The 16,354-nt window shown below is 41.3% G+C and overlaps 1 protein-coding gene across 1 annotated transcript in view; it reads right to left on the bottom strand.

The window, feature by feature from the left end:
- The window catches only part of LOC146621017 (tetratricopeptide repeat protein 28-like), a 190,860-nt gene extending 175,856 nt beyond the window's left edge, over positions 1-15,004 (bottom strand). The window contains exons 1-2 of the mRNA XM_085367180.1: positions 14,874-15,004; positions 12,073-12,369 (exon numbers count right to left, since the gene is read on the bottom strand). Of these exons, the coding sequence (XP_085223306.1) occupies positions 12,073-12,369; positions 14,874-14,903 (327 nt within the window). The 5' untranslated portion in view covers positions 14,904-15,004. The remainder of the gene's footprint in view (positions 1-12,072; positions 12,370-14,873) is intronic.
- Between the last annotated feature and the right edge of the window lie 1,350 nt (positions 15,005-16,354).

The raw sequence follows: 16,354 nt of genomic DNA, 5'->3' as shown, positions 1-16,354 counted from the left end.
CTTTGTGGGAAAAAGACTCGTGGCAGATGAATGCAGCAGACATCATGTGGTTCTGGCAGCAAGTATTGTCAGAATCATAACATCAGGTTGGGTTATTGCAACCAAGTACACAATGCATCGCACTGTTGGTATTCAGTGGATGCTGTAAGCTGCAGACAGGATTCAGTGCGGACTTAGAAACATCAGGTGTTTGGTCATTCCACAGGATCAAATATCTCCATCCATGCCCTTCACTCTTCTAGAATTGTCACTGGTTCATATACAGTATGAGTGGTCTAAAGTACACTCAGGTGAAATGTTGGCGATCCAACCACCACAATGCTCGGATATCAACCTCCATGATTAGAGAAGAGAGAAAAGCCATGACTGCTACAAGTTTATCCCCCACAGTGTGTGACATCCTTGAAACATGGGACATTATAAGCTGTGAGTGTGTATGACAGCTCCCCGGTCTGAAGTGAATAACACAGTATTGTCTGCTCTTAGATCCCGATCAATGCTGTCGCCATGTCAGGGATCATTTATCAAAGTGGCATGTGTTAATGCATGTGTTATCCTGCAGATATAACGCACCTTAAACTAAGAGGAAAAGGTTCTGGAAAAACCTGTAAACAAGCTAATGAGGGAAGAATAAACAACAATTCCCTTAAAGACTCCCGTACTGTGTCTCTTGTCCCTTCTGAGATCAAAGATCAGCATTGTTTTTAAAATATCACATTAACATTTTGTCTTGTATACAGAAAAAACTCGAACATATGACTGATAAAAGGAACAGCTTTGAGACGTCTGTGAGATTCGTCAGAGACCTCAGACAAACACTAAAAAATGAGTTGGAAACACTTTTTATTACCATTCATTAACCAGAACAATACGCGTTAAAGTACAGCAGGCTGACCAACTCAAGCTGCAGACGAGACATGCGCAGCCCATTTTTAAGCATGCTTATCCATTAATGTGATGGCTGACTTGTGCCATTTTGAAAATACTACGGAAATGTTATAGGTCTGACCTGGTAAGATTACACTAGGATATGAAGTCGGCACAAGCAGATGCCGTCAGATTGAAAGAAAAACAGTGCAGCATCAGCATCAGCGCCAAAGACGTTTCACTTCTGAACAAAGACTGATATTTTTCCAGACAGCGAAACAGCAACACGTGTGCCTTTTTCTTTAAACAAAGCCTCTGGTTGAATACTAAAATTATGGCTTTTACACAGGAGTCACTTGTCAGATTTGTACACAGAAATACACCAACTGCACTCCATGTTTCCTCTTTTTAGCTAATACTTCTCCCCAGACGTTTCCATTTTTTCGCCGCTGCTGTTGTTGTTTCCCTGTCAAACTCATTATGAGTAGAATGAATTAGAGGGTATCTAGATAAGACACAACAGTGCACACACTCAAACGGCTAATTGCAATAACCTGGCACAAATGAGTAATTTAGCTGCCTAAAAGCAAGCCCTGAGATCTAGAAGGAGCACTTTAGATGAACGAATTAGGCTGAAGGCCATTACACGCCAAGATATTTGGACAGAAAAAGAAGCTTCATCTTTCATTGGGCTGGATTTGAATATTAAACAGTCGCGCCTACCGTCTCGTGGCAAAATCTGCGATCACCGCGGAAGCAGGTTAACATAATCTTGTGCCTGCTGAACTCTTTGTTCCAAACTTTCATTGTTTATTAGAAATTATCTGTCATTAATCATAAACAACATGCCAGTTAAGTCAGTAATTGCAGAAAAATTGTGACCACGCAACTCTTAATGGGCAACATTAGGTCATACTTAAACTGAAGGCTGATTAGATTTCATGTCGCAGTTCCAGATGAGCAATGCAAACAAATAGGACTTTGTTTTTTAGCGATACATTAAGTGATTGCTTCTTAATGAAACGGTGACAGATGTGAAGAGACATATTGCTTTTGTATTAGCTGGCATTTTACAGCGCTGTATTGTGCAGAGTAATGCTGCCTGTTCCTATTTGCAATAACGAGGAGGGATGCCTTTTTTTATTTTTAACTCTCCCACTTAATATAAAGATGCCTTTTGCAGTTGTGACCGATAGAAACGCCGAGGAGAGACGCTCATCTCGTAAAAGCATCGCCTCCCCGGCTGCTGTTCGCCAGTCGCTGTTATCCATCAGTGAGAAAACTGGGAACTATTTACAGACATCTTTTAAGCCCGCAGGGGTGAGTGGGAGATACAATTTGAGTGGAGCATTTCTCAAATAATATTCAGAATGCATTTGGGTGCCTTATTTCAGCAAGTGTAAACAATAATGCAATTCCCTATGGTTTTTGTAATTACAGGTATATAAAAAAAGAAACATTATATTACATTAAAGTGTTCCTAAAGTTTTCCGTTTCTTATTAGAATAAGAAACAGCAAGCTAACTGGATAATGGCAAAGTTTCTGCAATAAACTGAACAGAGAAGTCTTTCAGGACAAGTCTGACACACACCTAAATGTACACATGATTCATTACTTTCATGTAAGCACTATTTTGGTGCTGACTTTCTCACACCACTGCAGTACGTCTTTCCAAAAAGGCCAGTCTGCCACCTGAGAACAACATTAGTGGCACCTTTATCCCTGCCCATTTATTTCACTGGGAGGAAACAGGGCGTATGACTCATGGAAATGGTAAATGGTAAATGGCCTGTATTTATATAGCGCTTTACTAGTCCCTAAGGACCCCAAAGCGCTTTACATATCCAGTCATCCACCCATTCACGCACACATTCACACACTGGTGATGGCAAGCTACATTGTAGCCACAGCCACCCTGGGGCGCACTGACAGAGGCGAGGCTGCCGGACACTGGCGCCACCGGGCCCTCTGACCACCACCAGTAGGCAACGGGTGAGGTGTCTTGCCCAAGGACACAACGACCGAGACTGTCCAAGCCGGGGCTCGAACCGGCAACCTTCCGATTACAAGGCGAACTCCCAACTCTTGAGCCACGATCGCCCACTCATGGAAGGACGTTACATCACGAAAAGGTGCTCCATGAAACAGACCGCAGGCTAGACGAGGATTAGTTTCCACTAGGATGTAAGTACAACCCAAACCCAGGCAGTGTACTATAACACAATGCTTTAGTGATGTTATGCATGAGCAGAAAGACGGTTTTTTTTCTTCTTTTTTCTGCTGGATCTGACACAAGAGAAAAAAAACGAGTGTTTCAGTCACCTAAAGTTCAGAAGTGAAGGCAAGAGGACCAGGAAGCCTCTCAGCTCTGCTATTCATCTTGCCATGCTTATGCGGTGTAATGGGCTGCTTGCAGGTTGCTCTCTGCTCTACCCCATTTCCCCAATGGGAGCGCTTCCTCCCTGCAGCAGAGACAGGCTGAGCTAATTCTGGAGACATCCAGGTCTTGAGGCCTGAGCCTTGCTTAGCTTCCAAGTAGGAGGGGCCAGCGTACTACAATATGCAGCTGCTTATGAGACGAATCCCTGCGAGAAAAAAAAAAGAGCATCCGTGCAACCCTAGGGGTTGTGCGCCAGGAGCAGGGTGCAATTGTTTTTCTCATTTCCTCAGTGTTGTAAAGCTGATCCACTATCAGGTGCAGACTGGTATGCCACGAGCATGGCAACGAGCTGGTTTTCTCTGGCTCTTTTGACATTTCTTCCCATGTAATAGCAGGCGAAAAGCTATTAAGCTGGTAATCAATTTGTGCATTCGGAGGTGAAAAAGCATTCTGAGGGCGCAGAAAATCTTTAACATGATTGAAAGTTTCTTATTTGAGGAGCTTACCTAGGCTGACATGCTGTATTTCCTTTGGGACAAAGAAACCGCTGCTTTTAATTTTCAAATAGCTTATCTGCAAAATGGTTAACGACAAAGAAAGATTTTTGTTAAACTAAAACACACACTGTGGCCAGCAAAGAGAAGACCAGCTACATGAATTCTACTCCCACAGAGGTCGATTATTTTCTTCATAGTGTTACATCCTCACTGCGTACGACTCTGTGGCCTTCTAAAGAAACAAGACAAATCAGCCGTGCTTGACTCAATAGTATAAATGAGCATCTTAAAGAAGATAACACGTAGACTGAAGAGGAAATGGCATTGCACTCATTTAGAAGAGCTTCCTTTGGCCTGGAAAAAATGTTCATTACTCTATAAAAATGAAGTCCTGTATAAAGCTGTGTATCAAAGGTGGCTGGAATTAAACCATTACTTTAAACGGTCTTACTTGATCCAGCTGTATTAACTAATCATTGAATAATTTCTAACCTTCCTTTTATCTCAAGAATTCTTGAAAGAGTAGCAGTAAAGCAGCTAACTGATCATCTGAGGAGGCATCGTTTATTTGAAGATTTCAGAGCTCATCGCAGTACAAAAACAGTGTAAGGAAAGGTTACAAATGATCTGCTTAAGGCCTCAAACGGTGGACTCATCCTTCTTCTTGTGTTGCTAGACCTCAGTGCAGCATTAAATACTGTCGACCGCAGTACTTTATTACAGAGGTTAGAGGATGCTGTTGTTCATATTGTTCATGTAAATGGGGAGTCTTCTTCACACACTAAAGTTAGTTATGGCGTTCCACAGGGTTCTGTGCTGGGACATTATACATTATACATTATACAAGCTTCCCTTAGGAATTATTATTAGAAAACACTGCATACATTTCCATTACTATGCAGATGACACCCAGCTTTATTTATTTATTAAGCAAGATGAGTTAATTAAAACTGCAGGCATGTGTTGTAAAGACCTGGATTACCTATAATTTACCTCTAAATCCAGTCAAAACTGAGGTTACAGTCCTAGAAATGTATTTAAATGGCACTACCTAGGTCTCCAGTAAAACTGTGAGGAATCTTTGACTCATTCTTGATTAGGATATGTCCTTCAGCATGCACATGATATGTAGGACTCCTTTCATTCATTTACCCAATAGCTCTAAAATTAGGAACATCCTGTCTCAGAGTGATGCTGAAAATGAAAAAGGAGGTCATGCATTTATTGGGGTGTTTTTCCTGACATTGTAGGGTCTTTACTTTACAATATAAACCATACTGAGGCAACTATTGTTGTGAATTTCTGTTATATAAATAAAACTGAGTTGAATTAAAAGCTCTGAGCAAATCCAAAAGAATAAAACCCACAGAGAGTACACTCGAAATTTGTGAAAATGACATTTCTGTAAAGCAGTTAGTAGGTGCTGATGGTGTGTCGATAGGGCCCGGCAGATTATCATCAGAGTGAAATCAGCTCCCAGCTCTGACTCATCTCTGCCCCCTGGACAGTGTGGAGACAGGCAGCTGTGGGGTGAGAGGGAGGTCATCATCACCCACATATCAAACTAAATTACATCACCCTGAAAAGCTCCACTGAAAACTGAAAGCCTGCCTTTGTGAACTTTGCAAGTTCCAGCGATAATGATATATAGTGTACAGATCCTGTGGTTAGTATAAAGAACACACACGAGATATGCTAAATTTCCTCCTTTTTTTTTTTTTAAATAGCTGGTGTTTCTTTAAAGCAGATTAAATTTTACTAAACACTACAATTTGGTGTGGAGCCTGGGTGGCAGAGAGGAAAACCACTTGGCCACCATCACGGCAACCCAGCTAAGCAGGATTTGGAAAGACTCTGACAAACTGTAAATTTAAAAAAAAAAAAAGGGGGGGGGGGGGGGGGGGGGGGAGGAAAAAGCTGGTAAACAGAACATCAACTATCAAATAAGCATATGAGCAAGCCTGGATATATCTTCTATCACTCATATTACAGATCTAATTTACGTGTCGTGACAAAGCTGCAGACGGAGGATGTGAGCTGGTTCTAACAGGATGTGCTCGATGTTTATGCGTTCAATTTTGAGCGAGTTGTCAGCCTGAAAGAGGAGAATGAGATTTGGGATGCAAGTAGCATCCATCAGATTCATAACAATGTCATAGCTCAAGCAAATTTTGTTGCATACTTACTAAATAGTAGCTCATGGGAAAGAAGATGGGCTGACTTGAGAAAGAAGCATCTTTTTGTAAAATGAGTAGCAATGAAGCAACAGTGTTGTGGATACCACGTAAGAGGGAGCAACACAGTCGCGTAAGTAAGTACAAGTTCCAGCTCATCTGCGTAAAGAATGACACAGCTGCCAAGGACGTGCTGCTGAAATTAAAACAGCCGACATGTGTGTGTGTGTTTGTGTGTGTGGTCACTTTCCCTCCATCACGGTGCATATGTGCTGTACTGCTTAGCCGCAGCGGCCTTCTGAAGGAAAAAGTCAGAATTTAACTGCTCCCGCTTATTTCACAGATTTTCCAGACAAATAATTTCAGGTTTGTGCCCACTAGCGCCAACCCTCTGTCCGTCCCGGCCTCCCTGGCCTATAATTATATGCCATTCATTTGATTTGTTCATTAGGTCAACCCTCGGCTGGGTAGAAGCGAAACGGAACCCTCTTATTAGTGGTTCATAGCGCTACTCTCTCCATGGTAAGTGGAAAATAAGAGTGGGAGAGAGGAAGCTGGCTGGAAGATTTCTCTTTTTCCCTTTTTTGTAACCTGATTGCACCTCCTGATGATGAGAGGCAGCGGGGAAATTGCGCATACTGTGATACAATTGAAGATTACCAACGCCTATTCCAAAAAAAAAACAAAAAAAAAAAAACAACACAACAGTGGCATGAAGTCATAAAACCTCTAACACGGTCATTCGAACTTTTTCTAACATTTTTGGACATTTTTCCTGACTTTTCAGTAGATATGAAATTCCTCCTTCATTCTTACCCCGTATTCAATTATAAATGTCGGAGCTCTTTCTGCAACCTCTGAAAATTCGCACTAATTAAATCAAACAGTTACAATCATGAAGTGTGCCTCGTCACTGCAGCGGGATCTTCTAACAGATATGCTGCTTTAGATGAGATCATCTGCCCCATGTTTCTCTATAACTCAATAATCTGACAACATGGTGCACAGTATAATGAGTCTCTGCTGTCTATTGGTATTCTCAGGACTAACTAGAGGCATTCATATCGTATAATTATTTATTCATAACTTTGGGAAGGTATGCAGGTTGATGTCCTCTGTTTCTTCAAATCAAACCAGCTCACGCTAACCATAAATATGCATCAAAGGATATTATTAATATTAATTCACACACAGCGTGGCATCCGAGTGAAGATCAGAATTTAGCATTTATTTTTACATTTCATTCTTCTACTTACATTTTGCAGGCAGTTTGTGGGGTGATCCAGTACAGTATATGAGCAAACTCACCTGTGCAATACACTTATATTAATTATCTTAAAATAACGGCATATCCTAATTGCATTTTTAGGTTTTTGATATTTTAAAGTATTGATCAAAGGTCTTGAGTGAACCCTCATTTCTTTATATTTTGATTCCAAGGAGCCCGACTTTTCTATGATTTTATTCTTCGGGCTTTCTAAAGATCTTTCATCTTTTCTCGGGACGTTGGCTTCTTTACATATTGACTCATTTTCGGTTCAGTCCCTGTAGCCGACCCTTATCAGAGGCATGTTTTTGTCGTTGTTTATGAATCATTTAAGCATTAAAAATGCATCTAACTCAGGGGGTGAAAAGTGTTGTGTTTACACATAACAACAACAACAACAGCAACTTAGCAAAGGATCAATTTTAATTTGAATCTTTGGGCATTTTGTTACTAGCAGCATGTTGCAAAAAAACATCGTTTGTTCATATTTTTATTTGTTGAATCTTTGAAAAAAGCCAAAGATAACACAGTTTGACAGGAATAAATACTATTTTGCACCAAGATGGTTCTCAAAGAGCCCAAAACTTACATTCAGTGTCTTTCAAGAAGCCTGGAGATGACTACAAGACAAATAACACAAAAGTTTGCCTAAGAGACTTCAGGCTGTGTTGAAGAATAAAGGTGGTCATAGCAAATACAGATTTTCAAGGTCTTTATAATTGCACCAAGTCTGTTTTTCTCTTATATACTGCATTTCCATGCTTGTTTGTCCATGTTTTAATAACTAAGAATCCATACAGATACACGCAGCCAAAGATGCCAGTTTTGTTTATGATGTTCTTGTTGTTTATTTCCCTGTTTGCACCAGAGAAGCTCCATCATAGAAAATAATTGAACAGCTTTAACGACTTTCAGCTCTTCTTCACACAGTCTTTGAACATTTAACAAGTCCAAAATTGATGTGGCACAACAGATAAACACCGGCCACTGGCATGAGCGAATCTCATCTTATCAGTCAAAACAAGGCGGGTTCCGATGCCTGGCCAATAAATCGGCAACTGATCCTGAGCTGATGGTGTATCATTAACTTTTTTTAAGGCATGTATCCATGAACCTAAATGCTTTAACCAAATAAGCATTTACAGCTAAGGAAAAAGTCACCGAAAATATTATATTCCATCCTACAGAGGGCAGTGCCAAATCTCATGCAGAGCCATTCGACAGCAGAGAAATGTCACTCAAAGCCACAATCACCAACATTATGATAGTGCTGACAAACCAGTCATTTCCACTGAAACCAGAAGGCCATCCAAAAACTCCTTGTTGACATAATTCAGTGTGGATAACACGCAAACTGACTGATTGAGTCATCCAGCCAGTGAGACCCCAAAAAGGCTACTGAGCAGAACGGCATTCAAATGTAGACAAACTGAGTTTCTTTAATGAATCCACGCATACCATATTGTAATCTTCCTGCACTATGACAAAAACCTTCTCTGCTCTTCAAACATAGACTCACACATTATTTCAAAAGACTTTTGCCAGCTTACAGAAGCTTTAGTCCATTAATCAGCATGAAAATAACAGAACCAGTAACCAAGATGCAATTAAATCCACATTACAGGTGGTGTGAATGAAAGCACAAAGAAAAGCACGAGAGCTGTGACAACTCTCCCCGTGATATCAAAAGCTAGTTTCTTTATTCTGTACACACACTGAGATTAGATGAGAGCTGCTTTAACGGACAGTCATACCAACAGGGAAGCATTACACCCCAGTGGTTTTCATCCACATGAAAAGTAGAGCACCGCTGAGAGTGGCAAAAGATGAGGTCTTCAAATCATACGCACACACACAATGCCTTTCTTCCTGTGACAGCAAACTCCCGTGTCATCACCCAACGCCGCAGGAAACAGAAGCTTTATGCTCCATCAGGGTGTCAGCATCCACTCCTTACGCATTTACTGGATATGGTGCTGCTGTAATTAAAGTCCCCTTTCAGCACTCCACACACCATGACCTTTTCCATTGCAAACACTCATTGTCTCAGTTAAACCCAAGGCCTCTCTATTGGGACATAAATGAACATTTTAAGCTGCTGAAGAAGAAAAATGGATTGAAATAAATGTGTTTAAAAAAAAAAAAAAGAAGAAGTGTGGCAGCCTTGTGTGAAAAATGAGGCTTGATGGTTTTTCACCACCATTATGAGTGGGTGTAATCTGCAACTTTGGCAATAAAGATTTGAAGAGACGGAATACCCATGACAAGTGCCATCATAACCTGTAATCAGAAGATATGCAAATGATAGAGATGTTTCCCCTGATACTTCGGTGCCAGTTGTCTTCTGGGTCCCCAGGAACTCTCCTGTCAGCGCTCAAGTAGGAGAATAGGAGTGATGACAGAAAGGCCTGTTTGTTTAACATGTCACTGGAACAGCAGTGCTGAGAGGGGGAGAGCAGATGGAGGAGAAGAGCAGCAACGGATTTCCATCTAGAAAAGAGCATTGTCCTCTCAGTCGCGAAAAGACACTTGAGGCGCAGAAAAGGATCACAAAACGCTCACTGCGAGCAGATGCCGAAAGGTTTGCCATCTTACGGTGATGCCACACACTCGGCGTGTCGATCAAAAAGTTTGCAAGACTATCATTCCCTTTGTTCTTCCATATCAATAATGCACAGCAAAAGACACGCCATTGTACGCCGCAGTTTCCCTCCATCACTGGCTGCAGATTAAAAATGTGCGCAGACACAACACGTGAGCCCCGTGTCTACGAAATGGCACCCTATTTTGTTCTCATTTAAGCTTTTTATATTCAGTAAGAGGGAGAGGTACAAAGGGCCTAAAGCTGTCTTGGGTCATTAAGCCCCACATTTTCTTTCTTCTTTCAGAATGTGTTTTCTGGCAGTTACAGCAAGGAAAGCTGACAGATTAGACAGGGAGCTCCTTCACAGGCTGGCTGTGGGCTTCAGGAGGGTGGGCTGCAGCGCGGGGCTCGGGGCAGCAAAACCACGCCTGTCACCGTTTGATGGGCCAGTGCAGAAGTGCAGTCATAGGGAGGTATGATTGATGATATTATGTACTCACACAGGATCTGAATGCCAGCACACTCCTGTGATTTAATCCCTGTTCTTTCATCAAACATCGAGCCACAGCAGATAGACTGCACTCCACCAAGCCCTTCTTTCCCAGAGGCCAACACCATGAGTGTCAAGGCAGATATTACGAATCTTTTCTTTGAATCATGAGTTGTAATTTGTACAACTATTCATTCATAATCAGCAGAGCGGATTAAAAAAACGTGAGTAAAAGAGGCTAAATTCTTTTTTAATGTATCAAAACATCAACCTATACATTTTTCATGCAGGAAAGTTTGCTTTCACAAATGCTCTACCTTAATCTTTTATTAAACACACTAATTCAGAGGACAGAAAAAAAGCATCAAGGAAATTAAAGTGGCTGCTGTTTTGTTCTGCACATAAAAAAAAAACCCTTGAAAATCTATTCCGGTTTGACGAGACTGCCCCCTAGTGGTGAGTCGAGAGATTTAATTTCTGCAAAGCAATATTGTGTAATTTTTAATACATTGACATAAATCCCTTTGTTTCCTGTTGCAAACTAAGACACAGGGGTCAAATTATACATCAACATCACGATGAACAAAAGCCCGGGCACGAGAGTGAAAACTGTCAAATGGCAGTAAATCCAGGCTGAGCAGAGCTACACAGATTAAGCGAACCATCCCCCAAGTCAGACCACAAAGAGTTCATTGTACTTGGATAGCGTGTAAAAAGGAGGCGAACGATTTTGGCAGTGATTTTCAATTATAGTTTGGTCTCAAAGGCCTCAGAGGTTCTGTGAAATTTCTCCCACTGTACGAGATGCAAGAGAGAAAAGTGACACAATAAAGTCAAGACTACTGTTACAGAAATTTATAATATCAAGTGAAATATATCGGACTAGCCGGAGCACACGATCACAACAACAGAAGTATAAAAAGCTACAGTAAACAATAGGTGTGTTTAAGGCTGTACTCAAAGTCCACAGACAATGGGACAGGACGCACACGTTACCGACATAATAAGAAGTGACAGTGTCAGCTCTCACTGCAATGACACACTTTCACAGAGGAGGAAACCTACCTGAGCAAACGAAGACGCACAACCTCAGATCAAAGAAGAGGTGGCCGCTGATGCATCATTGGTAGCGACAAATTATCATCAATACCACTCTACCACATTATCATCAATCTCTCGCTGGAGAGACAAAAGTATCTCTGCGTGCTAAATCACGAAATCGATGCATTTCTATCACTGAGAGGAATTGGTCTGCTAGTGATCTCTGTGGCTGAGTAATGTGAAATCTATCGCAGGTTAGTCCACGTGGCTTGGACAAGATCAAAGACAAGACCCCAGAAAAGTTTGTATTGATCAGAAGCCACAAGGTTGAAACTGAAGGAGTGGAAACGTGATGGGGATTTGATACACTTTAAACTAAAGATAAATGATCTCATTTATGTGAGCAAAGACAGCAATGCAATGAAAATATAACTATGTGGCTACTTCATTACCAGCTGCGCTGAAAAAGCTGCCTCTGCTGCCAGCAGTTTTTATAAAAAGATGTTTTTTAAGAAGCACATTTGGCACGTGACACATTTCAATCTGTGCCGCTTAGATAACCCAGTTTAGATTTAACCTTTGACATTCGTGGCGATGACACTCTATTTGTGCGCTAGTCAATGATTTCTATTAAAAAACATCAAATGGGAGATGTAGCGTGAACAGTTGTTTAGTTCACTTCTTATGTTGTTTTATTTTGCAATAAATAAAATTAAAAAAGCCCCTCGTTCTGAGAATCCACAGCTTTTTAGGCTGTTGAGGTGCACTTACCTTTGGCCACTTGGGATTAAGCTCACAAGCTTTCTCAGCATCTTCCAGAGCTGCTTGGTGTTGGCCCAATTTGAGAAAAGCCGCTGAACGGTTACTGTACAGGATGCAGTTCTGTGAGTCGACCTGCAGTGCATCACTGTACAAATGAACGGCTGCCTGAAAGTCACCTCGCTGACACGCCTCATTGCTCTGCTGCACTTTCTCCATGAACTCAGCTTTGCTCAGACCGTACCTGGCCCCGTCGTCTCCAACGCACCGGATAGGTCTGCCCGCTGTCCGAGAACCGAAGATTGAAAACTGGAGAAAAGGACAGGGAGCAGCCGGAGAGCTTTGATCAGTCTGACTGAAAAAAAAACCCACAACACTTAACCAAGAGGAATTCCATTAAGCAGAGACCTCGGTGAGTGTTTTTCCAAGGCCGATATTTTAAGCTGTCATAGTCGGAAAAACACAAGTGAAGCAAATTTCATTAATGATGGCTCAGTTCCATTAAGTGTCCTGCAAGGCCACGACAGTGAGCCAACACGCACACTAAAAGGACCTTGGAAGTGGCTCATTTAAATGGAACACAGTCATTTTTATTGTGATCAATTACACCTGTGCTTTTGCTTCTGCAACATGCCAAAAATGTCTGCTGCCCACTGCTACCACTGCAGCACTGAGAACATGCACCTGAAGCACAAGGGACCGTTAATGAATGAAATGAATATGAAGCAGGGTGTTTTTGAAAGAGTGCATGACCCAGAGTCTATGCCAAACTCCTGTGTGCCAAAATAAAATGCATGTGCTGTGGTATTTGAGCTCAATAAGCCCTTTTCACGGCAGATATTTTGACGTGTCACATCAGGACACGGGTGCAATTTAGAACATTACTGCCAGCTGAATTGCAAGTGAGGCTCGGAGCCTCATTTTTGTGCATGCTAGCTTAGCGATATGGCCTCTGGAGAAACTGCTGTCTGTGATTCTTCCTGCTGTGTCATGTGTTGCGAGGTTGTGATCCTGGTAGTATGTAAATAGTGCAGCTTCAACTCTTGCAGATGTGTTGCTGCAATATGACTCAAGTCAAAAGTTGACACAGCATGAGGGCCAAAGTAAAACACTTTATAAGGCATCTGTTGTTTTTACAGTTTAAATAAAGGTTGTATAAAACAATCAGAGCTGTGCAAAACCATTGCAGACAACATTTTCTGTCTTTAGCTGCAAACTTTAATTATTTCTGCACATGTGTTAACTTTAAATGAAAGCACAGTTTGTCATGATGTCACTCATTACCAAGTAACCTTTTATCTTCAACTTCCCAGAGTCCACAGCTGTTCTTCTTTCACACTTTTTTATTACAGCGTTACACATAGCGGTTTAAAGAACAACATCACTGTGACGTTCAGCCTAATAAAGACGTCTTCACTGCACTGCAAAATTTCCTACCACAGCAAATATAATATATGTGTTAGTGCAAGGCTTTCTCCCTGTCCCTCTTTATTTTCCACTCTTGCACTAAAACAGCAGGAAGACCAACTGTACTGACTCAGATCTTACTAACTGCAACAAACCGGTAAGCATCTGATTGATTACAGTAAGTAGGAGAGCGTCGTGTCCGTTTAACAGGGACGGCTGGCTGAGTATTACTGAATCATGAAATTCATCTCGGGCTGCCTGGCTTTTGGGCTTGCTTCCATTATACCTCTTTCTCACCACACCTCCTCGGACTGAATTCTGGGATAGGGCTGGCTTGGTAATTACTTCCAGAGGCCCAGGGAGTAGAAGCAGCAGAAAAAAAAGAGTGCTTCTATGACAACCGTTAAATAACCTTTTGTATCACATGACAACAGAGAAAAGATCATGGTTTTATATGTGTGTGTGTGTGGGGGGGCATCTCGTTTTTCTATTGCACCTCTAAGAGCAAATTCAGCACCTGAGGTTTGATAAATCCGTGTACGGTAAACCTCTGGAGGTTTTTAAAGATTTTTTCTTCTTCTTTGTCTTTCTTTTTGTGTGTGTGTATATAAATACATATAAACCATAGCTCACCTTTCAGAAACACACAAACAGGCTGAGTTTGTGACATCTGCAACACAACCAACACTATCGCCAAGCCTGACATTCAAAGGTTTGCTCCCAAAGGAGAGGCAGGAGAGGCATCTATTATGGATTAGTGCTTCCAAGGCCCAAGAGAATGCAGGTTTTGACAGAAAAGTCCGCTCTCTGCTGTCTAATCTGCTACAACATACAGAGGGGGGGCTGCCCACTGCATGTGGGCAGCACTGGGCAGGAAGGGTGGAGAGTGAGAGATAATGAAAGCCTACATCAATACAGAGGACACCCTAACAACGTAATCATAAGGAGACAGAGATAGGGAAAGCAACTTATCTCTCCTACTGTAATGTAGTCCAGACTGCAGGATGGTCACAGTTCTCCTGGAGGAACTGTGTGGATTTGCTCTCGTTAATACACAGAAACTCTCTGCCACTGTAAAGTCTTCTGTTCGTGCAAAAACTAAATAAATGTACTCCAAGTTAATGTTGGAATCGAGCGATATTCAAATCAGATTTACGCTGGTTATTATGTGCACTGGGACAGCCCACACATCCAGTGTGCAGAACAGTGCTGTATGCATGACTGGAAAATCGATAGAGGTCTTTTACGAGGTTTTCACAGAATGGTCATTTGGTATTTCCTGTCCAGGACGCGGAGTAAAAAAGTAATCCGGGGGCAATAAAATACCAACAAGTTGGAAAATGACAGCTGGCATGACAGCCTACGAAAGAGTCGTTTTAGGTTTTTTTTTAATACATATAATTTACCTTTTCTTTCAGAGTCGCTTGCTTCTCCATCCCGTTTGCCTGCGACGGGTTATCGCTCTCATCCCATCACACTCTTTGTTGACTTTGTGACTGTTTACGCAACGAGAACTCTTCCAAGCGTCGCCAAAAAAGTCCACGTTGCAGCGAAAGAGTTGACAAAGTGCGAGGAAAGGCTGAAAAACGGAGCTGTGTGGCTGTTCAGGAGAAACTTTTTTTCTCAAGGAAAGTGCGCCATGTTGTCAAATCTTTTCCTTTTTTCTTTTTTTTTCTTGTCTTTTTTTCCCCTGTTGCCATAGCGGATTTTCTGAGCGCTGCTGCGCACAGAGAGGCAGGGAGATCTGCAGGAGACGGGGGAAGAAAAATCCAGATAATAATGTGTTACTTGGGACATTTTTAGGGGGGCATTTACATAGTAGAACTAAAATCAAATGTGTCGGGTTTTTTTTTTTTTTTTTTTTTTTTGGTGAGGCCGGTAAAGTTCTGCTGTAGACCGGGGAGGGTAAATATGCATTCACCTTGTGCAGTCACCAGAGGCACTCCCTTCAGGTCATATTGTTGGGACTTCCGTGTAGGGCCACGTGGATTGGGAAATCGGTTTGAACTGTTTATTTGCCATTTGACTGTTGAGGTTATGCTGACATGTAAATAATGTAATAATAGACAGTGAGGCGCTGATCAGATATGCCATTAAAAAGCCAACAAAAATATAACCATTACTGCATGCGAGGCCTACCTAGGTTAACCCCTATAACCCTGTATCTGAACCCACTCAGTCACAACTCAATAAACTATAACCACAAATAAAAATGTTTCTTAACACTCAATAATACAGCTGTAGCTAGTCATTTTAAAAGCAACACCCCTATATCAGGTCAGACACAATCAGGTGGCGAAGCTGGGTTTACCTGTGTAACAATATTATTCCCTGTTTTCCAGAGATGGCGTTGATGATGAAGTTCACACAGTTTTTGTTTGCAATCATCAAATATCGATTTTTGTTTATTGGATGCATGAATCCAAAAGCCTTGCAGATGAAGTTGTAACACATTTTTCTAATACTTGTTTTAGTATCAGTGCAGTGTAGCATTGAGATATTATGTTACATTTTTAAATCTAGGGCTTGAAATTATTATATGAACATATGGGTAAATTTTCACTTATTAGTGTGGACTATGAGGAAATAAATATAAAGCTTTGACGTTGCACTCTTCACATGAGCAAATTAACTTAACAATCGCATCACAAAGGCTACTTTTTAGATTCTTTTTTTTCCAATCAGATCTGTGGCTTAGATATATTCTCATAAAGACTGAAACTAAAATAGGACTTTTAAGTAATTAATTCATTATGTGCAATTCCTCACCAACAGATGGTGTAACAATCCTTCACAGAGAAGCTTTAGGCCTTTAAAAAGTTTTTAATCCTTTTCACTCAAAAAGAAATATTCGTGTTAGCTGTTGTAAAAACTACCATTGCTGTGT

This window comes from Diplotaxodon limnothrissa, linkage group LG12 (assembly GCF_057381915.1).
Source record: "Diplotaxodon limnothrissa isolate DT_005_m linkage group LG12, D_limnothrissa_male_GT1.1, whole genome shotgun sequence".
NCBI classification, from domain to species: Eukaryota; Metazoa; Chordata; class Actinopteri; order Cichliformes; family Cichlidae; genus Diplotaxodon; species Diplotaxodon limnothrissa.
The sequence above is the reverse complement of the archived record's forward strand: the minus strand, read 5'-3'. Positions and strand labels throughout refer to the sequence as shown.